General features: G+C 37.0%; 2 protein-coding genes and 1 long non-coding RNA gene across 3 annotated transcripts; all 3 read left to right on the top strand.

The window, feature by feature from the left end:
- Nucleotides 1–7,924: 7,924 nt before the first annotated feature.
- On the top strand, nucleotides 7,925–9,868 carry LOC129447486 (zinc finger BED domain-containing protein 5-like). Its single transcript, XM_055209250.2, has one exon. The coding sequence runs from the start codon at nucleotides 7,925–7,927 to the stop codon at nucleotides 9,866–9,868; it is 1,944 nt and encodes a 647-aa protein (XP_055065225.2).
- A 547-nt stretch (nucleotides 9,869–10,415) lies between these two features.
- Nucleotides 10,416–11,107, top strand: LOC141364164 (uncharacterized). The gene is made up of 2 exons (XR_012369815.1): nucleotides 10,416–10,658; nucleotides 10,758–11,107. It is a non-coding gene; the product is annotated as an uncharacterized lncRNA (long non-coding RNA).
- A 6,847-nt stretch (nucleotides 11,108–17,954) lies between these two features.
- LOC129433280 (macrophage mannose receptor 1-like) lies at nucleotides 17,955–24,663 on the top strand. Its single transcript, XM_073869115.1, has 3 exons — nucleotides 17,955–18,051; nucleotides 23,849–24,187; nucleotides 24,302–24,663. Exons 1-3 carry the CDS (start codon nucleotides 17,955–17,957, stop codon nucleotides 24,655–24,657), a joined length of 792 nt encoding a protein of 263 aa, XP_073725216.1. The 3' UTR covers nucleotides 24,658–24,663.
- Nucleotides 24,664–26,591: the final 1,928 nt, after the last annotated feature.

Consider the following 26,591-nt stretch of genomic DNA (forward strand, 5'->3'; position numbering starts at 1 on the left):
CCTAGCTGCCTGTAAAGGAAGAGAGAACGAGAGTGAACGCCAGTAGAACGAACTGTGGACAGTCACACACGCCCGAGCTGTAAACAGCAGAGAGGTGAGAAGTATCCAAGTTGCACTAACTGTGTTATTGTGTCCGAGCTGCCTGTAAAGGAAGAGAGAACGAGAGTGAACGTCAGTAGAACGAACTGTGGACAGTCACACACGCTCGAGCTGTAAACAGCAGAGAGGTGAGAAGTATCCAAGTTGCACTAACTGTGTTATTGTGTCCAAGCTGCCTGTAAAGGAAGAGAGAACGAGAGTGAACGTCAGTAGAACGAACTGTGGACAGTCACACACGCCCGAGCTGTAAACAGCAGAGAGGTGAGAAGTAATTAAGCTGCACTAACTGTGTCGTTGTGACTAAGTGGCCTGTGAAGAGAGAGACAAGACGGGAGTGAATGTCAGGAGAGTGACCTGTGGAAGAAAGACCACACTTACCACGAGTTATCAGCAAGCCGACAGGCGAAGGCGATTCCGGTCCAGGCTAAACGAGTCTTCGCGTCCCAGTCGAACCCTGTGGAGAGAAACACACAGTGGAGCGAGCAGTGAAGTATCGGCTCGACGTGACACAGGTACCACAGTAGAGAGAGAGAGATAAAATCCCAAATTCACACTGCTTGTCTTTTGCCTCCAGGAGAGAAGAGGAGGGCGCCACGGATAGCGGGATTGGCAGGAGCCTGTGTTCCCCCGTCCCCTCCCCCCTACACTTGGGTCACCAGCCCCTGGAGCCCCCGTTGCCCTCTTCCCCTTTCTGCCACTTTCCCGTGCTGTGGTCTGTCTGGAAGGCAGAGAGGAAGCTAGTTTTAATTGCCCCTTTCCCCATTTCCCCAGTTATTTTTAATATTTAAATAAAGTTTGTTTTAATACTTACCTGCTCTCGTGTTGTTTGGTCATTGGGTTGGCTTTGGGGACCTCCTCGAGGTGGAAGTTGAGAAGGGGCGTGGCTTTAGGGTTAGTAGCCAGCCCCTGGCCGTGACATATGCACATTGTTTCTTTTTATTTACACATTTAAAACAAATCACTATATTAATTTAAATGTTTGTGTTCACAAAGGTGTTTCTTCAACATCAACCCTGAGAGGCAGGGCCGGTTTTTGCTATGGGCAATGTGGGCGAATGCCCAGGGCGCAATCTATGTGAGGGCGCACGAGCGCACTCAAAAAAAAAAAAAAAAAATCCAAGCGGTTTTTTAGACAAACGCTCATTTCCATCTCAAGTTAGTGCTAAGAGTCATACACAGGTTGTGTGCGTGTCAGAAGAGGCATGGGAGAAAGGGGCGGGGAAACAGCTTGCGACTGCAAAACGCTCGCTCGCCTTAAGGGGGGCGAGTGAGGGATAGACTGATCCCAGACCAGAGAGGCCATACAACACAAACTGCTGCGTCTGCTTCCAAAATCATTTTATTTTTCATTCCTAAAATTAACATAGACCCATATACCTACGAACATGTTATCAATTGGATTTTGTGAGAAAAAAAATCTGTAGAGTCAGTCATCTACGTGACTCACGTCACGTGACACCGGTTGATTGACGGGCGAACGGACGTTGTTGTTGGCAAAATGTAATGCAAAGTTAATGATGTCGAGTCTTCATCATCATGGATCAAATTAAAAGACCAAAGAAGCCATAAGTTGCCCAGATCAGAAAAATAAGAAAAGAAGATGAGGAAAAATGGGCAACAGATAAAGGTATGCCGATTTCTACGAGCTAATGTTATTTATATTAGCCTCGCTCTCTTGCTAATATGTTGCTATTAGCCACAGAACACGACTGTTTTTTTGTTTTGTTTTAGTTTTGCTGAACTAGCAACTATTACAATTGAGGCACCATGTCATGCAACTAAATTCACCCATAGGCAACACACAGTCTAGTTTGTGTTTGCAACACAACAAGTGCAAACTCACACAGACCTCCTGACTGTGTCATTTTTTATTGCTATACGCTATATGTGAACTTAAATAACTTATAATATAAATTGACATGCCATTTTGTAAGCTACACAGTGATATAGCTTTTTAAATAATTTGTAGTGTATGCTTAGCATTTGTTAACATCCTATAAACTAATGTGTGTTATGGTCATTTTAATTGGGTAACTGATGCATGTGTGATGTAAGTGTATCTAACTTACATATTGGATCTTAATTGTAAATTCAGGGGCATTTCTGAAATATTTTGAAGTTAGAGCACCCACTGGCAAAAATGAGGAGTCAGATACTTCAACAGCAGCCACAGACATGGTTGTGGAGTCTGATGAGGAGTGTGTGTGTGTGTGTTTATATACTGTATTACATTTATTTATCTTGTTTTTCTCTGTTCTTGTTACCTTTTTGTATTTAAGATTATATATAATAAAATAATACATGTTGGTGGCGGGATTTGGGGGTAATTCTTTTTTTTCTGGGGGCGGCCAAGGGATGGTTCGCCCAGGGCGTAAATCTAGCCAGGACCGCCACTGCTGAGAGGGGCACAAAAGTTAAAACAAAGAAGAACAAGAAGCAGCTGACAGTAAACCCGAGAGTCCTCACCCTCATCGCTGATCTCGCTGATCATGAGTGGAGACAGACAAATTAAACTGTGATGTACATTTTGATTGCCTACCTTTATTATTTTGAAAATGGAAAATTCTAGTTGCAAATTTAGATTTTAATGTAAGTTTTACATTAGTGAAGTGTTACGGGATTTAAAGTAAATTGGCATACTGTACATTTAAGATGTGTTTGTGATCGTGATTTTTCATAATACAGTTTCAAGTGTAAGTGCGGAGTAATTTTAACCCAGGGTCTTTTTTCAACATGACAAAAGGTCGACCAGCCCTTCAAGAGACATATTTCGTTGATCAGAGTTTGACTGTCTTCGGTGCTAACAGCTCAAACAGCGCTAACATTGCAGTGCTAAGGGCAGTGCGCCAAACTAATCAAAATCGCATCATAAAACTGATCAATGAAATCTGTCTCTCAAAGGGCTAGGTTGAAATTACTCTGGACTTATACTTTAAGTTCGTTATTTTTGTAATTGTACAACACAAACAGTTTGTTAAGTGTGTACCACCAGTTTGTGTTTATTGGATGGAACGACTGTAAATCCTCAAATAATAACTATGCAAATGTTAGATTAGTGTTCTCAAAGGGCTGGTCGACCTGTTTTATGCCGAAAAAGACCCTGGGTTGAAATTACTCCAGACTTGCACTTTAAGTTTGTTATTTTTGTAAATTGACAAACACAAACAGTTTATTTAGTGTTTGCCACCAGTTTGTGTTTATTGGATAGATCTACTGTGCAAATGTTATATTAGTGTTCTGAAGTCAGTCTTTTCAATTACTATGCTGTAATTAGATTTTCTGAACATTCTCCAGACTGTAACCAACAACTTTAAGAAAACTGCAATAAAATACTGTGATATATGATACAGTTGTGATGTGTTTTTCATAGTGAAAGAATGTAATGGGGTTAACAGAATATGTGGTATTTCACATTAGTTTACTGTAAACAGCTTCACATTATTGATGTTGATTAGCAGTAAAATAATGTGATAGATGATACGGTTGTGATGTTTTTTTCATAGTGAAAGAATGTAATGGGGTTTACAGAATATATTTTGTTTTTCACAGTAGTTTCTCGTTAACAGCTTCACATTATTGATGTTTTTTTAGCAGGAATTAACCTTAAACAAGTTTACAGTATATTTGTTTTTAATAGTAATTTACCTTAAAAGCAGCTGTTTTAAACTGTGAAATTTACAGCTGGGAATGAAGCTTACCGTAATGTCCTTTACATTGTCACCGTATTTTTTACAGTGAAGTTCTGGCAACCACAGCTGCCAGTATTTCACCGTAAATTTTACAGATTTTTTTTACAGTGCAGGTTATCATAGATGAGTGTTTGGGAACATCAACAACCACTGGGTTTCAGTATTGTAATCTGATGTAAATGTCACAGATACTTGGATACAGAATCACACCTGGACATCCATTGTCTTATCTACATTCACTTATGTTATGTTTTCTTCTGAGGTCTGTTGTTTGTCCACGAGCTCCACCTTGTGGTTCTAATACAATAAGACACAAAGTATTTTCATTGCTCTTCATTTAAGCAGATCTTCTAAATAACACCTGAGTATCAGAAATGACTAATGACACAAATTCCACTTTTTTATTTATCACACTCATCTAGTAGAACATCCGTATATAACATAATACTTGTACATATGTGTGTTGCATAACTATTATAAACTGTTAAATAGAAGAAAGCAATCCAACTGCCGAGAATTTATAAAAAAAGGGGTAACACTTTAAAATAATGGTCAATACTTAATAGGTAGTTACACAGGAAGTAATGCAGAACAAATGGTAAGTGCTGCATTAACACTTTTATCACTACTGGTAACTAATAAAGAAGAGCGATTAACTAATCAGTAGTTAATAGCATACTAATGTTTGGATTAAGTAACAATTAGTTACTTATTACTTATTTAATAGTCATTATTAACTATTACATGTTGAATAAATCCTGGTGAACAATACCTTAATTAAGACATATTAAAAAAAAAACAAAACTATAAATTAACTACATATTTAGAGTTGCTGTAAATTAATTATGATGTGTGTGCGTGCGTGCGCGTGTATGGGCTATATGATCACATTTTGATCATTTATGTTATCTATATTGATTCATGATTAAATCAAATCCAGAACGTAGAATTAACGTAAGACTAGACACGTAAGAATTAACCCCATCTTAATTATTTAATTATTATCACTTGCTTTTATGGTAAATAGTTAATAAATCCATGTTTGATTTTGAACCCATACGCTGTCACTTTAAGGAGGGGGAGGTGCATGACGTCATGCGGAAGTCACTCACAGCAAGCGCGTGCTGCGGCTAATATTAGAGCTGGTGTGTGATTAATTGAACACATCGATTCAACAAGAAATTTGGGGAAAAAAAGAAAAAAAAAGAAATTTGAGTTATCTTTTCACAAACTGCTAAAGCTACAGAGAAGAGAAACGGAGAAGAGAAGCAAAACAGAGAAGAGATTTTGCGGCGATGCAAAGAAACAACCAAAGCCAGGCACATGGATTAACAGTTGCCATTTTGTGTTAAATAAGTAAGGGATAATGTAGAGGCAGCCGGTAGTTATCGGGAAATAAGCCCCGACAGTGTGATCGAGTAACCCCAGGGTGCACCCTGGACGATGGGGCGGGGCAACACTTCTTGGCGGAGTGACACGTGTCGCCTCGCCCATATTTGTTCCCCCGCCATTGGCATTGTCCTCCGACCCAGCAGGGGGCAGTTAGCGTTGAGACGGTGGCAACTGCAGCAGCAGAGTAATAATAACAAAGTTGATTGCATGAGGTGAAAGCATAGAAGTTTTTTGGTAGAAGTGGTCAGAAAAAGTGGAACCAAGGGTAAAATACATTTTTATTAGTAAAATGAGATGGAAAAATGTCAAATGAACGAATTTTATTTGTTTTATTTGTTGAACTGTTGCCTAAGAATCATATAGCACATCGCTTTCTGCATGGTAAAGTAACAGTCTAAATTATTTTATTGATAACGAGATATAGAATATGTATCTGATATTTGTTTCTTTGTAACAGGATGTCAATGTGTATGTTGCTAATTCCTACGTGATAGTGACCTGGCTTTCACTACATTCTTGTTTCCCTGGGTTGTTTTTTTCGGTAAGTTCTGGAATGTTGTATCTTATGAATGATTGTACTATCACTGAATATAAACAACATATTATAGGCTCTGATTTGGTTCTATATATTTTAGCCTAATGTCAGTTTACCAATATCCAATACTAAACAATGTGCTGTTGAATTTTGTTAAGTTGCACAATGCTATTAATTACATAAACCATTACAGAGATGTGTGTGTAGAGCATGTGCGTTATACAGATAGACAAACCAAAGACAGTAAGACACGAGAAATGTATTTTCTTAACCCATATGCAACAAGCAGGATTTGGACAGTACATTGACACATTCAGGTTATAGAAATGTTATCAGAATGCGTTCAGAGATTACAGTCGTTCTGTTTTAAACTGTAATCACATATTTTTTGTTTATTGAAAATTAACAATTGCATGAACAGTTATGTATCAACAAACCACATATATGACACTTGAAAATGAAATATAGATGTGTTAATTGACATTAAGGACTACATCCCTAAAATATTTTATATACATGCTACCAAAAGTCTGTTTCATTACATAAATTATAACATTTACAATAATTGATGTGATGGTGATCTGTAAAGGTAAAACTATGTGCTTGTTTTCATCCAAACCTCACAGGGAATCCCGAAGCAGATGGGTGGGAACCACTGTGGGATTTACATACTAATGGTAGGTAAAATTTAAAGAGAATTGTTAAGAATTGTAAGTTATATAACCTGCTAATTTTCTTGTTTTTTTGTGGATTGTACACTCTGTACATGACAGACATACATGATTATTGTGTGTGTATGTATATATTTGTCAGGACTCTGCCTTGAAGTCTTGTTATATTTGTATTTTGTCATGGTGGCACAGTTCTGGCAGTCCCTGGCCTTGTGTGGAGGTTCATGCCTTGTTTTTGTGTTTGGCATGTCCCTCCGGTGTCTTGTCTTTTGTCCCCGCCCCCTCGTTCTCCTGCTTATTGGTAATCATTAGTTTATTCCCATCACCTGTTCCCCGCTCGTTATCTTGTTTGGTTCATTCTATTTAATGTCAGTGTATCTTTAGTTCTGTGCAGGATCATTGTGTTGTGACATCGTGTTTCGTGTACGGTCGAGTCTTCCTATCGAGTCAAGTCATCTAGTCAAGTCTTAATGTTATCTGTCAGTTTCATGTCTTCATGTTGTGTACCCCCTCGTGGGTTTTTGTTTTTGTGTATTTAAAATAAAGTGTTTTCTGTTTTTCCCCGACATCGTTGCGTTTGGGTTCATCTGTTCCTCAACCCTCACATATATTATTATTATTATTATGTTTTTTTTTTTTCAGAATGATGCCTCAGATTAGTAGGTGGTGGTGTTCTGTTTTCCTGGACAATGTATGTAGCTATTAGAATGTTCCTACATTAAACATTACTCTGTACCATATCTACCAATATACCTACCTCTTGTCATTTGTTCTTTTAGGCAATGTCTTCAGGCAGAGTCCAGTGAATCAGGTTATTTGTGCACATACATTCATTAAGAACTAATAATAACATATGTGTGTGCATGCAGAGGTATTTTTTTCTTAGTTGTTACAACTATATAGTTGTTCAGATATAAAATTGAAGGGATTAAGTAAAAGTACTATATCAGTCAGCACTGCAGATCATTTCATATTATCAGTTAACATCAGCATCAAAGACATTTAATAACATTTCAGCTTAACTCAATTTCTGTTTGCTATCCAATGTGGATTCTGTTCACCATATAAGACAAATATTTGTATTCAATACAAAAGATCCCCATGTGGATCATACTGCCGGTCATCAGACTTCTTGTAAATACCAAACTGGATTATTACAATTAATGGCAAAATTAATGTTTGGAAATGTAAACTGAAATTTCTTACTGACACACTACAGCAAAAGCTATAAATAACTGGCTTAAAAGGTTTTTTTCAGTGTGAAAATGCCAACATGCCTAAAAATTCTGCACAGTACTGTATATATTCATATTTTATTTGTAGTATTATAAAATAATATTAATCTTGAGTATGAAGTTGTGACAACTTTCAGGTTTGTCTAAACCAGTAATTCTCAAAGTGTGGTCCGCGGACCACTAGTGGTCCGCCATCGCCCCCTAGTGGTCCGCGAAAAGATGACCTATAGGCAAGTGTTTTTAAATCATCTCTTATTTAAGAAGATTTTTAATGCTTTTGCAAGACTGTTTTAATAACGTATAATGGATCGGTGGCTAAACCAAAAAGGGGTTAAAAGAAAAGAACAAGCGTCCCCTGAAAGCAGCAAAACTACAACATCACAAAGGCCTACTGAAGCCGGGATCGATGACACCGAGTCACGGCCACTGGCCACCACACTCCCGCCGACCATGGAGCGAAAACCATGTGAGAAAGTTAAGCGAAAATATAACAATGAGTACATAAAGTTTGGATTTTCCTGGACTGGGGATCTTGAGGATGCTAGACCTCACTGTGTTTTGTGTTATGAAATATTGGCTAATGAAGCAATGAAACCATCCAAACTCAAGCGTCACTTCGAGTCTAAGCACAAAGATTGTACAGGTAAACCAGTGTCATTTTTTGAGAGAAAACGTGATGAGCTTGAGCGACACATGAGTAAAAACACTTCACAGTTTTTTATGCCCGGTGAAAATGCAAAGGCTACGGAGGCATCATACAAAGTGTCTCTACTCATTGCAAAAACGGGAAAACCCCATTCAATTGGAGAGACTCTAGTTAAGCCTGCTGCCGAAGTTATGGCAAACGTAATGCTAGGGAAGAAAGCTAGTGATGACATGCACAAAGTACCTCTGTCCAATGACACTGTCCAGCGACGCATAACTTCAATGTCCGAAAATATCCAAGAGCAGCTGATCACACGATTACACCAGAGTCCCTTCTTTTCTCTTCAATTGGACGAGTCCACGGACATTGGTAACGAAGCAAATCTTCTGTGTTTTGTCAGATACATCCATGCGCGCTCAGTTCATGAGGATTTTCTCTTCTGTAAATCCCTTCCAACGAACACCACAGGAGAAGCGATCTTTGATGCACTAAATGACTTCATTGTGCATAATAAAATTGACTGGAAATGTTGTGTTGGAGTTTGCACTGATGGTGCAACTGCGATGACAGCCAAACACAAGGGCCTGGTAACGCGTGTGCGTAATGTTGCTCCATCCGCTGTGTCAACGCATTGCTGCATTCATAGAGAACAGCTCGCGGTGAAAAAGATGCCAAGTTGCCTTAAAACTGTTTTGGACGAGGCAGTTAAAATTGTCAACTCAATCAAAGGCAAGGCCCTCAACTCGCGTCTTTTTAAAGTCCTGTGTGAGGAAATGGGAAGTGAGCACACAAAACTTCTGTTCCACACTGAAGTGCGCTGGTTGTCCCGTGGCAAGGTCCTGTGTCGTCTCTTTGAACTGCGCGATGAAGTAAAATTATTTCTGCACCAAGCTGATGAATTGTATGATGGAATTCATGACTTTATGTGGCTTTCAAAACTAGCCTATCTTGCAGATATTTTCAGCACGCTCAATACGCTCAACTTAGCACTGCAAGGAAACGCGGTCACAGTCTTTAATGTACAGGACAAAATTAAAGGGGCGCGCACCAAATTAAAGCTCTGGTGCGCGCATATCGATCGCCGTGAATTTGACTGTTTCCCCACTCTAGCGGACTTTCTTCTCGAATCTAAAGAGACTCTGGATGACGACACCATCACAGCCATAAAGGAACATCTACAAGGCATTCACATGCAGCTGGAAAAATATTTTCCAGAGCTAGATGTGGACTTTGAGTGGATCAGAAATCCATTTGGTGACATCATTGAGCAATGTACCAAGCTCTCAATACAAGAAGGCAATAGTCTTGCGGACATTGCATCAGATGGAGGTCTCAAAATGTCATTCAAACAAGAGCCCTTAACAGACTTCTGGGCTCAGCTCCTTCCTGAACATCCAAAGCTTGCAGAATCTGCCCTCAAAGTGCTTATGCCCTTCCCAACTACATACAACTGTGAGGTTGGGTTTTCCACACTGGTTGGTTTGAAAACAAAACAGCGCAACAGACTAAACGTGGAGCCTAGTATGAGACTGAAACTCTCCTCTTTGGAGCCAGACATTCAGAAACTGATGTGTGATAAGCAGCACCACTCGTCTCATTAATATTCACGTTAAGTTTTAGATGGAAATCTCAAAAAATAAAATCCACAGATCTATTTGTTTTGTAATTTACCAGTTTTTGTTTCATTTGTAAAATTCCAGTTATTTCACTGATAGTGGACATTAAGGGGAACATTAATTTCCAGCATGTTATTGTTACCATAGTTACAACCATAGTTACGCTTCATATACCCACCACCTCAGTCACTTAATGGCTCTTTGCAATGACATTAAGTGGGACCTGGGTTGTTACAGTATGTTTAATTGCAGTTTTTGTTCATATTAAACTGCAGTTTATTTCAACTTAAATTTTTCAAATTAAATAAAATGCATGTACTATTTTCTGATCATATCATTGCATGTGTGTTTGAATAATTCGTTTTTGACTTGAAACAGTTAATACATTTATAAAAATAAATTTAGTTTATCCTTCCTTTTTTGTTGTTTTTTGGGTGCGTGTTAAAGTGAGATTCTGTTAGGTGGTCCTCAGAAAAAAATTGGAAGATAAAGTGGTCCTTGGGCTGAAAAAGTTTGAGAAACACTGGTCTAAACTAAGGTTGGCTGTAGTCAGTGTTTATATAATGTTTCATGACTTTTATAGTATAAATAAACATTTGTTTGTTTTTGTTTCAACAGCTTCCTCTGGAAATCATTTCTGAAATCCTCAGTGAAGTTATTTGGTCAACGAGTGACTCTGCGTATTTGACCGTTTCTCTGGTATGCAGATTTAAGTTAAGGGATGTGGTCACTCAAGAAGTTTTTCGGAAAGCAGAACACTTTGCATGGCTAGACGGTAAGATTCACCCCACTGTTCAATGCACATTCTTCAATTGAATTTCGTAGTATGAGGCAGTTAAACTTTTTATTTATCTTTCCTGTATTTTGTCTTTAGACTTTAAGGGGTGGCCATCTGGAAGAATTTCAGTCCTGTCTACTGGACAGAGTTTTGATTGTTTACAGCATCAGGGAATGCTTGCAGTGCAGAGCCCTTTTCAAGTCATACCCACCAGGGTGAAGGGGAAGAGGCCGATGTGGTGAACTTCTGGGCTTTTAATGAAATGTTTTCACAGGATTTTGCTTCCAGGACGGTTTTTTTTTTGCGGAAGGAAACACATTGGTGTGTTAAGCGTGAATGAACTGAGATCAACTGATTTTGATGTATGAATTAATAATTTAAAGTTGAACTTTGCAGTGTATAGTGTTCTAATAAAAAAGCTATGGCAAACACGTGCATGAAAACAAGGTTTCAGTCATTTACATCAGTCTGTTCTTTAAGGTTTCTCATATTCCATGTAAACATAATTTGCTATGTATTGCTTTAAGCAGGCATGAAGTCCATCTAATTAATAAATTCTTAATTTAGCTGTTAAAATTTTGTGTAATATTTCAATTACCATTGATTTTAGAAAGTGTTTAAAGGGGTTATTAAATGTATTGTTTTTAAGTTTTTTTTATATAGAAACAGGTGACTACATTCAGGATTTATAAGGTTTCAGTAATGCAGTTCAGAAATCAAATACGATCTTGTTACTTCCTTGCGAAAAGTAATTTTTATTGGTAAGATTGACTATTTTAAAAAGTAAGGTTTTATTGTTGTAAAAATCTTTGTTGGCATTTTGATTACCATGTGTTACACAAACACGTTTTATAAATATAATGTGTGTGTTTGAATATATTAATCAAGGTACATCTACATAACCATGCTTCGCATTATATTGTCGTGTCACTTACAAAAACCAGCGAGAAATGTCGAGGTAACCTTAGGGTCTGAGGGTCAGCTGTTGAGGGAGTAAATTAAACCGTTTATTTATATTCTGTTCTTCGTAATCCAGAATTATTTGTATTTCTGTTTTCATGGAATGTTGTGGAATTGCAACAATAAACGCAAAAACAAAATTTATATTCGCTTTTTAATATATATTAAAAGTGTATTCGTCTCATGATTCGTCTGAATGGCTACTTCCGCATTCCAAGCCTGCTCAAAGCATCATAATTCTCTACACCAATAAGCTGTAAAAGCGTCACACATCTCTACACCAATAAGCTCATCTTAATCACAAACCAATAACTGTCGAGCTGGGCGGGGCGACACGTGTCGGTCCATCCCAACGTGTCGACCCACCCCATCGTCCAGGGTGCACTCTGGGGTACTTGGAGTGATCAGGACCTGACGCGAAGCGGAGGGTCTTGTATCACACTGAAGGGGCTTATTTCTCGATAACTTCCGGCTGACTCTACATTATCCCGCTTATTACACGGCTACTTGTCACATAAGAAAAAAAACGGACATGAATATGAATTTGAAACATTTTATTGGCATATTTGTTTTAAAAATTAACATTTTTATCCTTCCGCGAAACTTTGCACAGATGCATAAAATGATCATAATACCTTAAGATCCTCTGCTTCAAACTTGTCTGTCTCCATTTTTTTCTCTTTTAGCCAGTCTTTGAGAAGTTTTAATGCCCATTCTGTAATTTTTTGTGTGTTGGCTTCGTAGCTGTCATGCTCTATTTTGTCAAGTTCAGTCTCAGTAAGCTTGTCGTGGTTGTCCAGTGTTTGTCACAAGATGGCGCCAAACAAACAGTAATCTTTATTGATCTTTATTGGCGCGGAGTGATTTTACTCGTAAAAGTAGTACCGGCTATGCGTTATTATTTTGGAGCGGTTATTATTCGAAAAGAACGAACCTGCAAATGTCTCAACTGACCAATCAGAATCAAGCATTCCAGAGAGCCGTGTAATAAGTAACGTTAACGTTAGCCTTTTTGAGTAAAATCTTATGTAAAATATGGCACTGACTACTCATTAATTAAATATTTAACATTTAGTGATCTGTGTAACTATTAAGTATTTTTAAAGAATTTATTAAAAATATATACATTATGATGAGTCGTATGTTTCTACATGGATGCAGACAAAGGTCCGCTCTACTGTTTGTGTTGTTTCTCGCTTCAGTTTGCATAACGTTACTTTATGCCTTTACAGTACCATTTCTTTTATTTGTAATAGTGTTGTTATTATAAAAGTACAGGATCGTGTCTTTACTAGGGGGTTACCATGATTTGTACCGTAGAATACAATTTTTTATAATTAATTGTGCTAATTACTAGAACATTACCATGTTTTTCACTTTAAAATAATGGTCAAGATTTTAAGTAATTTCTTGAGATTTATGTCTTAAGTCCTGAGTAATTACTAATAAGTTACCGTGTTTTTCACTTTAAAATAATGGTCAAGATTTTAAGTAATTTCTTAAGATTTATGTGTTAAGTCCTGAGTAATTACTAATAAGTTACCGTGTTTTTCACTTTAAAATAATGGTCAAGATTTTAAGTAATTTCTTAAGATTCATGTCTTAAGTCCTGAGTTATTACTAATAAGTTACCGTGTTTTTTACTTTAAAATAATGGTCAAGATTTTAAGTAATTTCTTAAGATTTATGTCTTAAGTCCTGAGTAATTACTAATAAGTTACCGTGTTTTTCACTTTAAAATAATGGTCAAGATTTTAAGTAATTTCTTAAGATTTATGTGTTAAGTCCTGAGTAATTACTAATAAGTTACCGTGTTTTTCACTTTAAAATAATGGTCAAGATTTTAAGTAATTTCTTAAGATTCATGTCTTAAGTCCTGAGTTATTACTAATAAGTTACCGTGTTTTTTACTTTAAAATAATGGTCAAGATTTTAAGTAATTCATTAAGAACAGTGTGGTAATACTTGAATAATTACTAATGGGTTACCATGATTTTTTTAATATTAAGTCAGTCTTCGAGACTTATAAACATCAGTAAGGAGGGATATAGCTAACAGAGGTTGAAAACATGGAATCTGTATTTTGTGAGGTAAGTTAGTTAGAGATTAAGAGGTGTATTCCTTAGGTTGTTTATAGAAAACAGAATAAAAATTCTAAAAATTAAATGTATATGGTAATATAAGAATTGAATCCTAAAGAGTTACCATATTTTACCCTTTCAGTGATGATAGGTAACATGAGTAATTCAAAGTAATTAAGTAATCATATTTTTTCAGATTGTATTATACAGCAGTGGTTCTCAAACGGGGCCCCCAAATTTTATAACATTTTGTAAAGTACATTATCGTAAATTCTGTGTAATTAAACTTCAGAAAAAATAAGGCTACTAACCAACAGCACCAAATTGTATAATTTAATATGTTTTGTGTAATAAAAAGAAATAGATTTTACAATTTCGGGGGGGGGGGGGGGGCACCTTACACAAAGGGGGACGGCACGCCGAAAAAGTTTACAGGATCAGACTTTATTTATTGGTATGTGACTGTTGACATGTATTTAATTCATAGTTACTTGAAATAAGTCTTAGTTAATGTATTGTTCACCAGGATTTTGACCATTATTTTAAAGTGTTACCAAAAAAGGGTCTCTTTTATCATAAACCCCATTAGAAGCATCTGCTGCAGGCTCGTATTTTGACATCACACATGATGCACATAAGTTAACATGAGGCGGTAAACACATATTTTGAAGGAGAGCCACACAGCTTATGGGCTACATTTATGTGTGCGCCCTCAAAAAATAAGTCACTGGTCTCAACTGGTTTTTAGCCGATTCTTAAAGACGGCTACAGAATCATCAGATCTTGTTGCAACTTGCAGATCATTCCACAGATATGATACAGATCCAGAGAAGGTTTTTTTCCCTTTTTTGGGATGGGACCACAAGACGTCACTTGATGGAAGAGAAATGTTTTAGTATGAATTCAATGCAAGCCTTTGTACATAAGGCCCCAGGTCCTCTTTGTCACGTGCTGTTGACAGGGCGAATCGTAATATCGCTGCTCTATTGATAATGGCTTGTCATAGTGGTTGTGTACACACTTAACTCAGATTCAACCTACTTAGAATCAATTTATACTAACTAATTTCGGTTTTCCATCTCAGAGTAATCAACTCAGAGTTCTTACTGAAACAGGCCACTGATCCACCGCCGGTTTATTTTTTATTTTGTCAACATAGAAATTTTTTATTTTTTATTGTTTGATGCATCATCTGTTGTTCATTACTTTGAGGCAGCGCAGTGAAGCAGGGGTTCTGTTTGTTTGTGTGCGTTTTTGTTTAAGTGTTGATTTCAAACAACAACAACATTTTCCCAGAATCACTTTTATTTGTAAAAGGTTTGAGTCAAACAACATGTGTGCTGGGTAGAGTTGGGGTTTGGATGTCTAAAAATGGAACAGAAAGTTATTCTAACCCCAACCCCAATACAATGAGAAAACAAAACATAAAAAAGCGCAGAGTAGGTTTTTGGCTAAAACAACACATTTTTGGCTTTAAATGTGTCATACAATACTCAAGAAATTAGACAATAGGAGTAATGTTAAAAGTTTCAACCTAAAGAAAGTGTTTTACAATTACAATAATTTTCAAATACAACAATAATTATCTGTACAGCACAAAAATATTTGTATATTTACATAAGTAATTTTAAGAATTATTGAAAGACAAAGAGTACATGTAAAACTAAAATGAAGTTTTGGGTATGCCAGGCTTGCCCTTCATACAAATCCCAGATACCTTAGCATAAGTTTGTTATATTATAAGTTTAGAGCTAGATCTTGGGTTTGTTAATCCCAGTTTTATTTTAATTCAAGTTGTGTTGCACTACTTAATTTTAAACACAAATTAAGAAATCTTTATTTCATGTGGTATATTGTGTCTTCGATGAATTGTGATTATTTATGCCATGAATACAGTGTAACTAAACAACAACAATATTGATATTGTCAAAAAGGAAATAAACAGTTTATGCAGACAACCCAGCAGGCATATGACCCACCTTCAACGTTAAAATTTGGTTGAAATTAGTTGTTTGTTCAACTTTGAAACAACGGTGAATGGTAAAAGGTTGCAAAATGTTAATAAAATGCTTAAAAATAAATAAATACATTTGCAAAATCAAAAGGTAATTCAATGTTGATTCAACCTTGTCCTTGACGTTGATTCAATGGTGAATCAATGTTGAAATGCTTGCTGGGAAAGGTAGTAAGTAATTTTAGGATTATAAATCACCTCCATATATCGGTAATATAATGGGTTAATTCAAAATAAATCATAAATAAATAAATTTTAAATAATAATTTGACATTTCATTAAAACAATCTATTGTATTGACTAATGGAGCAGTATGGCTGGATATATTTGTCACCGGTGCTGTTAATGTTTTTCTCGAGCGATTGGACTCTTTTCCGTGAAATTATAAAAGATGTCTTTGTATTTACTGTAAAATAAAGACGACATCCAGGACTGGATGCTTCGAAACAGACAAGCCAAGTTACTGTGCCACCAAATGTCTCTATTTTATTTGTAATAAACCTAAATCTTTGATCAATTAGCAACAAATTTAATTGTAAATGTTTGTATATTTAAATTTCATCATTTGCTCAGTTTAAAGTTAATCCCCATTTGAGATTTAAATCAGAGTTTAATTTAATGGATCAACAGGATTAAATATAATCTAGGTTTACTGTAAAATTTAAACCTGAATCAAAATGGGAATTAAAATGTAGCCCTGATTATGTTTAATTAAACAAGGGATAAAGTTTGTTACAACATAATGATCAAATCATCATTGATTTAAACCAGATTTAAGCCTAATCCTTGTTGCAACCCACCCTAAATGTATGTATTAAATACACTGAATTAACCTCATCTATCTTTTATTCACTATATTTTACTGACACCAATATGCAAATAAGGTGAGAACTGATCTCTCATTGTTTTACACTTTGACTGCTGTTATTTTCAGTAACAACAGATAACAATAAGATAGGTGGTCAATATACAAAAAAGAAGGAAATGAAATATGAAAATAACTTTCTAAAGAAATAAACAAATGATGTGATGTGCTGAAGAGCAGATATCATATAATCACATATACAGATACAGACAGAGACACAGCAGATTCAGGAGAGAAACACAACAACATCAAAAGTAAGAACAACTTACATTCTTATTCCTGTTCAAATTAAACTTCTTAATCTATATTGTCATTGTAACAATGGGATGTACAATAAAATTAAGTGTGAACTCACAGTGCAATAATAATAATAGTAATATTCATCATCATAATAATAATGGAAAATACAAAAGATAAATATAGACACAGATATTTACACTTTGGCGCCACTTAAATTATTCATATAAATATTATAGGGAATACAAATTAATAGATTTCAAGGAGTCTTGCATGGCATTTAAAGATTGTATGGGTTGTTTACTGTCTGCCTGAAAAAGTGACCGGGTTGGGAATGGGATTTATCTTTTATGATGTTTTAATGTGAAGTTTTAATGCAGTACTATTTAATTGTGATTTAATTTCAGTGTTCAGTTCAATAACTTATAATCAGACTTAATCCGGCAAAGAGTTAACGAATAGATTTTTTTTTCAGTTTTAGAGACATTTAAAAATGAACAAATTAAACATTTAAATATAATATTTTTGTATCTATTTGCTAAAATAATTTCAAAATGTACTACTCCTAAACTGTGTTTATTTGTGGCAAAAAAAGGATACAACTAAACACTGAACAGATTAATCAGGGTTCAATTTTATGCAATTTTCTTTACTAATATTCTGTTTGTCTGTAAATTTGTGATGTGAGCTAAATATTATAAAGTTTTTTTTAGGAGGATTTTTGTTTATGTTTGCATGATAAATCATATAGTTAATACCAGTCAAGATGATTTACAGTACTTGGATGAGCATCTCTTATCAGGTTTAGTCTGTTTTTGGTGAATAAATAAACTCAGAAGGTCCCGGCTGACGAATCAGAATGAAGTATAAATAGACAGCCATTTTAATAAGCAAAGTAATTTGTCCCTTACAATTCAAAAATCAATCTGAAGTTTATTATGTGTTTAATCCTTTAGAAATGACACAAACGATATATTTCAGACTTCTTCTTGTTGGTAAGTATGTGTTTCTGGTTTATATTTTGTATATTAAGTGTAATAAGATTTGAGTCTGTTTTAATAAAGAATCAATTTCTCTCTTTCATAGCTCTCTGTTCAATATCTGAATGCATTCAGCACCGCTATCACTATATAGACATGAATAAGACCTGGACTGAAGCTCAAAGTTACTGCAGAGAGAAGTACACAGATCTGGCCACAGTCGACAACATGAATGACATGAAACAGCTGAAAAGTGTGATAAATAAAAGTGTGAACAAGAAGGATCAGCATATCTGGATAGGACTGAAGAATACAAGTATTTATAAATGGAAGTGGTCTATGGGTGACCCTGTGAACCATACAAACTTAGTAATAAACAGTAGCATTAATGGTGATGGTAATTGTGTATTTATGAGAAATGGAACATGGTGTCGTCAGAACTGTGATCAGAAGTCAGGGTTCATCTGCTACAATGGTGAGTGCAGCTCCTTACAACAAACCTTCACTAAAAAAGCATGCATCATATGTTACCTTTTTATGACAACAACAACAACAGACAGTAAAGAAAGAGAAATAGCATTTAAGTCACCGTCAACAAACTACACCTGTGTTTAAGAAGCATTGAGATCAGTTTATTCTCTGACCTTTATCCCTAAACATTTACTGTAAAGGGGATGTTAAAGGGCGTGTTGCAGGTTAACCACCACTGTCGATTAATGGGTACATACATCAGTCAAGATATGTATATCATTTTTAAAATGTCTCAAATGTCTTAAAATGTACAACCCCAAAACAGAAAAAGTTGGGACACTGTAGAAATTGTGAGTAAAAAAGGAATGGAATAATTTACAAATCTCATAAACTTATATTTTATATTTTCTTATATTTTCTTATATTCCCCCCAGCATTGGGGGAATTGGTGATTCTTTGCCCATCTTGACCTCTGAGAGACACTGCCACTCTGAGAGGCTCTTTTTATACCCAATCATGTTGCCAATTGACCTAATAAGTTGCAAATTAGTCCTTAAAGCTCACGTAACACACGCTGTTTCTGCATTTCTGATATTAATCTGGAGTACCTATGGAGTAGTATGACATCCTTTATATCTCTGAAGAGTCTTTAGTTTAATCAGATTTATAAAAGAAAGATTAGCTTTACCGAATCTTTCCGATAACGTACGAAAAAATGCAGAAGGAGGAGTTATAACATGGGAGGAGCGAGTACGAGTCATACAACACTATACAACACTGTTTTAACTTATGATTCACTACATGTTCGTGGCATTTATATAATATACACGCGCCTACTTCCAACATAAGACAGAAGTCTTACTTACCACGTGTAACTCGTCATGACCCGGTTCTGAAAATCCACCGCATCAAACACACACGCAAAACTCCGCTGCTAATCCGGATAATAAACTATATCCATTGTTTCCATAAGGCTGGATGTCTTCTCCTTACATCCAAAAACACACTTCTTGTTGTGCCATTGTTGACTTTTGAAATTAAACAAGGCTGAGTGGCGTGATAAGCTGTTAGCAAGCTCTAGCGTCTCCCGCTGACTGACGGCTGGGCGGGGTTTTCCGGGGGAAGTTTTCCGGCGGAAGCCCATATAAAGAAGTGATACGTATCGAAAACCCCTGAAACGTCAGTTAGAACCGTAATCGAAAAAAATTAGCCGAAACTTGTACGAACCCTGGCGAAGTGCATTCGGCACAGAAATACTCTGAAACACGCCCAACTGCATTTTTGACACTTTGCCTACGTTTAGCATGAGGAAACAACTCTATAACTGTGTTAATAAGTCAGAATGCTTGAAATACAATTAAACCCCCCCCCCTTTAAGCTTTTCCTTATGTGTACATTAAAATTTTCTGGCCTCTTATTGCTACCTGTCCCAACTTTTTTTGGAATGTGTAGCTCTCATGAAATGCAAAATGAGCCAATATTTGGCATGACATTTCAAAATATCTTACTTTCAACATTTTATATGTTATCTATATTCTACTGTAAATTAAATATAAGTTTATGAGATTTGTAAATTATTCCATTACTTTTTTACTCACAATTACTACAGTGTCCAAACTTTTTCTGTTTTGGGGTTGTACGTTTTTGGTATTAAAAGGTTTTTTACGCAATTCGGCGATAACGTCACATTGGGGAGAAGTGAAGAAAGCCTTAGCCAGAGCCATAGAGATAGATGAGACATTCATTGCCGTTTAATACTTACATATATAATTTGGAAATCATATATACATCGTAGGAAATATATAATGTGGTATACTGCAAAGTTACCATGCTAATTATTATTTATGATATATGTGGAGATAAATAAAACTTTGCAAATTTGCTGCTGATTTGATCCATTCATGTCCTGACCACCAGTCTAGAGATTTTTAAACATCGCATGTCCCTCCACTTATTCAGCAGCCACATTTCCGGGGTTCCGAAAAGACGCTGACAACGACCGCTATGATACCCATTTCAGTTGCTTCTTTAACTTGGTCCTTCATAAGTGCGACCAAAGGAGAAACAACAATGCCAATAGGGTTTTCATGTCCCGTCTTCATAGCGACCATCGGAGCTAGCTGATAAATGAAACGTTTGCCAAATCCCGTAGGAAGGACGGCAAAAACATCTTTCCGATCAACAAATGCCTTGCTCGCGTTTCTGTGTTCCTCTTTTAAAATCAATGTTCTGTCGATATCTTTTAGAACAGACTCAATGTCAGAATCCACACATTTGAATTCTAAGTCGGCAGCCATTTCGTTGTAAACAGATTCAACACACGCGCTCTTTGGTGACAAGGTTGATTATGTTACTGTTGATCATCTGTCCATCATCGTATAAAGCCCGCCCTGACAATTTGATTGGTCGACTAACTTTGGGTCTTGCATAGAAGCTCCATAACGGAAAAACCCCAGACCGATCTTCCCATTTTCAAAATGTTGTGGGCGGGGCTAAGATTGGCTGGCACCCAGGCTAGCCTAAATCCGTTTGTGCTGAAGATCGCATACACCCATTTCAGGCAAGATCATGGACCCCCTCAAGCCAGCACGCACAAGTATGTTAATTGTTTGTTTACTTTCTACACGAAGTTATGCTAACGTTATGCTATCTGGCTCTCTATACTAGTCTGTCCGTCTGTCTGTCTGTCTGTCTGTCTGTCTGTCTATGTATTTATCTATAATCTGTGCAATCAAAACTGTACTTTACTCGTCTCTCTAGTCACTCTTTCAATGCTCTCAAGGCGGCTTTGGTAAATTCTCTCCCCAATGTGACGTAATACAGTGCGTTGTGGGGGAAAGGAGAATCATTGCAAACCGCTGTACTTTTTCGTATTAGTTTCCGTTTTGTAATACCCAACAACATAAAATACAATGAATAATAGTTTAAATGTTTATTATCAACAAGCAAATTGCAAAAATTTGTTGAAAAATGTAACCTGCAACACGCCCTTTAACCTCTTAAGCACAGAGGCTATTTTGGGGATTTCCGCCTGGATTTGGCCTACCTAATTTCAAAAGATTCCCATACGCACATGCAGAGGTTTACATACAAAAGTTTTGTATCATTTTACAGGAAAAGGGCGCATGCTTGACCATAATGTATAGCGTGCACAACGCGCATTGCTTATCTAATCTACACAGATGCAACAATTATTTTTGCAAATCATAAATTGTTACAATAAAAAATATTAATACATGAGATAAGGGAAATCATTGTGGTGAGCAAGGCCGTAGCCAGGATTTTTCAAATACCGAGGACATTTTTTATTATTTACATTTTTTCCATATTACAGAATAATAATAAACATGTCCAAACTACGACATAGCACAAATGTAACTGTGTCTTTGAGAATTTTGTTGGTGACTAAAAGCATCCAAAATAAATCAATGGTTACATTTCATCATCTGAAGTGCAAGTCACCCTTTGCCTAGAAACTGCAAAACTGTGTCATTTTTTCAAAAAGCTTATTACATTTTCAATTTAGGATGAATTTTTAAGAGTATAGGAGTTTATATATAATAAGGGCTCTTAGTGGCTGCTTTTTCTTCAATATTCAGTGTAAGTCATCTATTTCAAAAAATATATTTTTTGGTTTCTAATAACAAAAATTAATCTGTTTGGCACAGCTATATTTTGTCTACAAAAGTAATTTCAAGCATTTAACCATAAGCCTTCAGATTTAATGATTTTAAGACCATAGTTAACATTTTAGTTAAGTGACCTTAAACTTTTGAACAGTAGTGTAGGTTTTAATCTCATTGGTAGCCGTATTGCATCCCATATTGTACCCTATTTGCTGCATAACCTTTAACTTTCTCATCTTCCCTCCTTCTCTGCTCATCTTTTGCTGGCTTTCCAAATGATAGTTAAGTTTGTTACAGCCTTTTCATTTTCATTTGCTTTATTAGATTAGAATTACAGACGTGGAGAGACTCTTTCTTACGTTGCATGTTACACAAACATTCTTGCCTTTCTTGCATACTATTCTTGTATAGAAGCAGTGCACTTTGTGTTTGCGACCGCTACCTTTGAGCTTGTTGTACTTCCATCGCTCTGTCGTTGCGGAGGTGAGGGACTCGGGCAGACTGCACGTGATGACCGGGCTGCTTGTGATTGTCTAGCAGCACCTGCTGCTCGTTGAGTGTAGAGAATGATACATGCTCTCGCGTCCGTCTCCAACCACGACAGAAAAGATCGCTAGATTTGTCCTTTTTCGCTTTTTTTAAGTTGCTAAATCTAGCGACAAAGTCATCAACAAGTTGGCAACACGACACTGCTTGGACTGTGCATGTATATAGTGTATGAGCTAATCCTGCTTCTGATTGGCTAACGATGGAAATTCAGCCAATCATCATTGATAATGTGGTTGTCCCACCCCCTCTAACATACACAGGCCAATCAGTTATGTGTTTCCCACCCCTCAACACACGCAAGAGAAAAACATTGCCTGTCTAATGATGAGAGTTTACTCGCTTCAGTGAGATTAATTATACTAATGCGCAGCATTTTAATGTCAGTAACGCTGTAAGGAAACGACGTTTATATATAACGCCGTTATTTCCATCACTGCACGTGATGGTCCGTAGATGCAAGGATTGTCTCGTCGGCTAAATTCACATCAAAATGAAACGTAACTTCAAGAAAAAACTACCGAGGACATGACCTCGGTGTCCTCAATGGTAGCTACGGCCATGGTGGTGAGCATTGTAGTGATAGTTTTTATTTATTTTGTGTGGCAGCGTTAAACAATTATCATGCAAATAACGATTAAAATATTTTCATAAGTTTGTTGTGTGGCTGTATTACGTTTATTTTATGAAAATAATAATTAAAATGTTTTCATAAGAAACCTTTATGTATATGAACATGATTTGTAAGTGTACTTTGGGGTTGGACCTTGCTTGCGTTTCTTGTGTCGAATTTCAAAGCCCCCAAACCCTTTCAGCGGTGAGGGTGGACGCAGCGATGTCCTCCTGTGTGCCCGGCGTGCCCGATTTATGCTGGCAAGCTTGGGATCCGCCCGTCTCCTGACATCATTGTAGTGCTTGGCGCAGCTGATGAGACAATTGCGGCTATTTCCTCTCACGCCTGTTTAACCGCGACGCTGATTCGGGCGGTTTCTCTCATCCTCATACAAAACAACTTCTTTGTCTTTGACTGCTCTTACAAGAACCTGGGTCTCCTCGGCTGTGAACCGCTCCTGGCGTGCGCCTGGTAAATCCGTCTAATAATAGCAACCCGCCATGGAACTTGCGCCCTTGCGTTTAAAAGGAATGTTGGATAGCGTTCTGATTGGTTTATTTGACGTTACGCCCAAACCACACCTATGAATAATGCACCTATTTTAGACCAACCCCTTATTGATTTGCGCCCGGCGCAAGACTTATTTCTCCCGCCGGGAAAATAGCAACAGCGCCCAAGATCCGCCCACAAAGTCACTTGCGCTTCGCACTTGCGTTTCAGAACGTTAAAATAGGGCCCAATGTGTAGTCAGAATGATTGACAATAATGTATATTCTTTATTTCTTCTTTAATAGAGACAATCAAAAGATACATCTATGAAACTACTAATAAAACCTGGAATGACTCTCAGATCTTCTGCAGAGAGAATCATACTGATCTGGTGACTGTGAGGAACCAGAATGAGAGTGAACAGATTCAGAAGATCATTAATGACAGTCAGATATCTGTCTGGATCGGTCTGTTCAGTGACTCATGGGAGTGGGCAGATCAGAGTAACTCTGGCTTCAGATACTGGATGTCCCGTGAACCCAGTGGTGGTGGTAATCCAATGTGTACAGAGGTCAAAATGGAACATCAGGGTCAATGGAATGATGCAGGTTGCAGTTACCCTGAGACCTTTGTGTGTCATGAAAGTGAGTCAAAATGTCAAATCTTTCTTCATTATCAGAATTAAATCAGATTCATACACAGTATTTTCCTTCATGTTTGTGTTTGACTGATGTCATTGTGGTTTATTGTGTGTTCAGATAAGCTGGTATTGATCAATAAGAGTCTGAGCTGGTCTGATGCTCTGAGTTACTGTAGACAGCATCATGTGGATTTGGTTTCGGTTGATTCAGAGGAGATTCAGCGCTGGGTGTCAGGATTGGTTCAACAGGCCTCTACTCCAGAGGTGTGGTTGGGGTTACGTCACTCCTGTGCTCTGGGCGTTTGGTTCTGGATGAATGGACAGATGGTTTGCTATCAGAATTGGGTGAACAGTACAGCAGATAAGAGCTGTGACACTGTGAGATCTGGAGCAGTTCTGTCTGGAGGAGTTCAGCGCTGGATCAGCCTTCCTCAAACTGAACTACGCAACTTCATCTGCACCAGATATGAATAATGAAATCATCTGTGTCTTACTGTTATATACAACTATTAGGTATTTTAACTTTTTTATGTTGTTTTGAATTGTTTGGCAATGGGTGAATTTGAAAGTTTATTATAGATTAAATTCAACTCCCTTTGTTTCAAGCAAATGTAATGTATACTCTCTTTGGGGATACAACTTTCAGTGGTAAATAACTTCCTGTGGTAATTTATAGCATACAAATACAATTCACTTTACAGTTTATTATCTCTTGTCTTTTAGTAACTACTGAATTATGGGAAATACATTTGTAAATTGTAAGCGTTCCTACACGTTTTACTTCTGATGGACATGATTATTAATATGTAATGGATGTATTTTATGTAGTCTACAGTAAAACTGTGCATTAATATTATACACCCTTTAAATTGTGTTTTTTATGTCAATTCTTTAATTTTAATGTATCAATGTAGAATTGCTTACATCAGCAACACATCATAAAAACTCTCAGAAAACGTGCAAACGTAGATAATTCTAGTTTAATTACTCTTAAACATCTGGATTGCTAGACAAGAGCTTAATAACCTTATTTTTGTGAAAATCGTCATTTTCTTTTCATCTGAAGTGAGAGTTTATGTGGCATCCCTTCTTGAAGTGCCCTAAAACGCAAACTAAAAGACGAGGCGATGCCTGTCCCCGTTTTCATGTGACATTTAAAAGCGACTAAAGCGATCACGAAATTGTGCACAGATTGTGGAATAAATCAATTTTTGGGGGTAGCAGGGCAGAACTTTGGGGGCTAAAGCCCACATTTAAAAGGGCCTAATTATGCTTGGCTGGATGGGTGGGCTTGAGACCATCGCAGGGCTGGCCAAGCCTCCCTTGACCCCAGGCCTGGAGAGTTCTAGCACTGGACCACTGAGGACAGTATGTGCCACTATTCAGTTTAAGTAATTGTGCCAGGAGGTATGACACATCAAAATATCTTTGCCATATTTCTTCTATATTTACCCACTTAAATGCATATCGCCCACTGTTCACTGCTTTCCAGCCGATGGTTGGTGGTGACCATGTGTGCGGTGGCCCTATCATCACTGCTTGAAACTTTATGTCTTATCTGCCTCATCTGACTGGCACGTAATCATATTGACTGTATTTTAAACGACAAGACAAAAACATTCAAGGAAGCGACTAAATCACTCAACAGCCGCATTTATTATTCACAAGCAATAATTAACCAATGCTAGGCCTACTAGTTTTTAAGCATAACACTGACACGAATGCTCCAATACTTGCCCTGGTGAAAGGACTAATTTATTAGTAGGGGTGTAACAATATGGTACAAGTGCAGAACTGAGTAATACATGCAATTCACCCACAATCCAGAAGGTTTTAAGTATCTATCTTGAAGGCTCGCGCACTTGTTTGTGAAAGAGTGCCACAGGGATGACCCATGTTGACATTAAAGGACAAGTTTGGTATTTTACACTTAAAGCCCTGTTTTCAGATTGTTTATGATGAAATAGAACTATTTTGACTGAAATTTCGACATATGATGCTGGCCCGAGAATTTTCGGGTTATATCACCTCCCACCTCTATAATGGCTATATAGGTGCACAGGAACAATCCTTCCTAAAATGCATTAAACTTTTGTTTACAAATATGTGAAACTCACAGAGTGGTCAGGCGTGTTCACTGATATGCTCACACAAAAATCGCTGCAAAAAAAGCTTTTCAACAGGTTTTATCGTAGTTTTTGCCCACTCTATTGACTTGTATTAGTTGTGCTGTGAGGTACGGTATTACTCCGCGCCGGGAACTTTGTTTCTATTCTTGCAATTGGCAAAGGTGGATTAGCGCCACCACCTGGGCTGGAGTGTCTGTTATTCAAGCTCTCAGCGGAAGAATATACGGGTGTGAGGCGTTTGGAAAAATAGGTCCACAAGTTTACAACGAATGCTAAAAC

The sequence above is a fragment of the Misgurnus anguillicaudatus genome, chromosome 6 (genome assembly GCF_027580225.2).
Source record: "Misgurnus anguillicaudatus chromosome 6, ASM2758022v2, whole genome shotgun sequence".
Classification (NCBI taxonomy): domain Eukaryota; kingdom Metazoa; phylum Chordata; class Actinopteri; order Cypriniformes; family Cobitidae; genus Misgurnus; species Misgurnus anguillicaudatus.

What these genes read in the sequence shown, in the direction of transcription:
- LOC129447486 (XM_055209250.2), top strand. Translation starts at nt 7,925, where the DNA reads ATGGATCGGTGGCTAAACCAAAAAGGGGTTAAAAGAAAAGAACAAGCG.
- LOC129433280 (XM_073869115.1), top strand. Translation starts at nt 17,955, where the DNA reads ATGAATAAGACCTGGACTGAAGCTCAAAGTTACTGCAGAGAGAAGTAC. An exon ending in TGACATGAAACAGCTGAAAA is followed by an intron (nt 18,052 to 23,848) that starts GTGTGATAAATA and finishes CTTCTTTAATAG; the next exon opens with AGACAATCAAAAGATACATC. An exon ending in GACCTTTGTGTGTCATGAAA is followed by an intron (nt 24,188 to 24,301) that starts GTGAGTCAAAAT and finishes TTGTGTGTTCAG; the next exon opens with ATAAGCTGGTATTGATCAAT.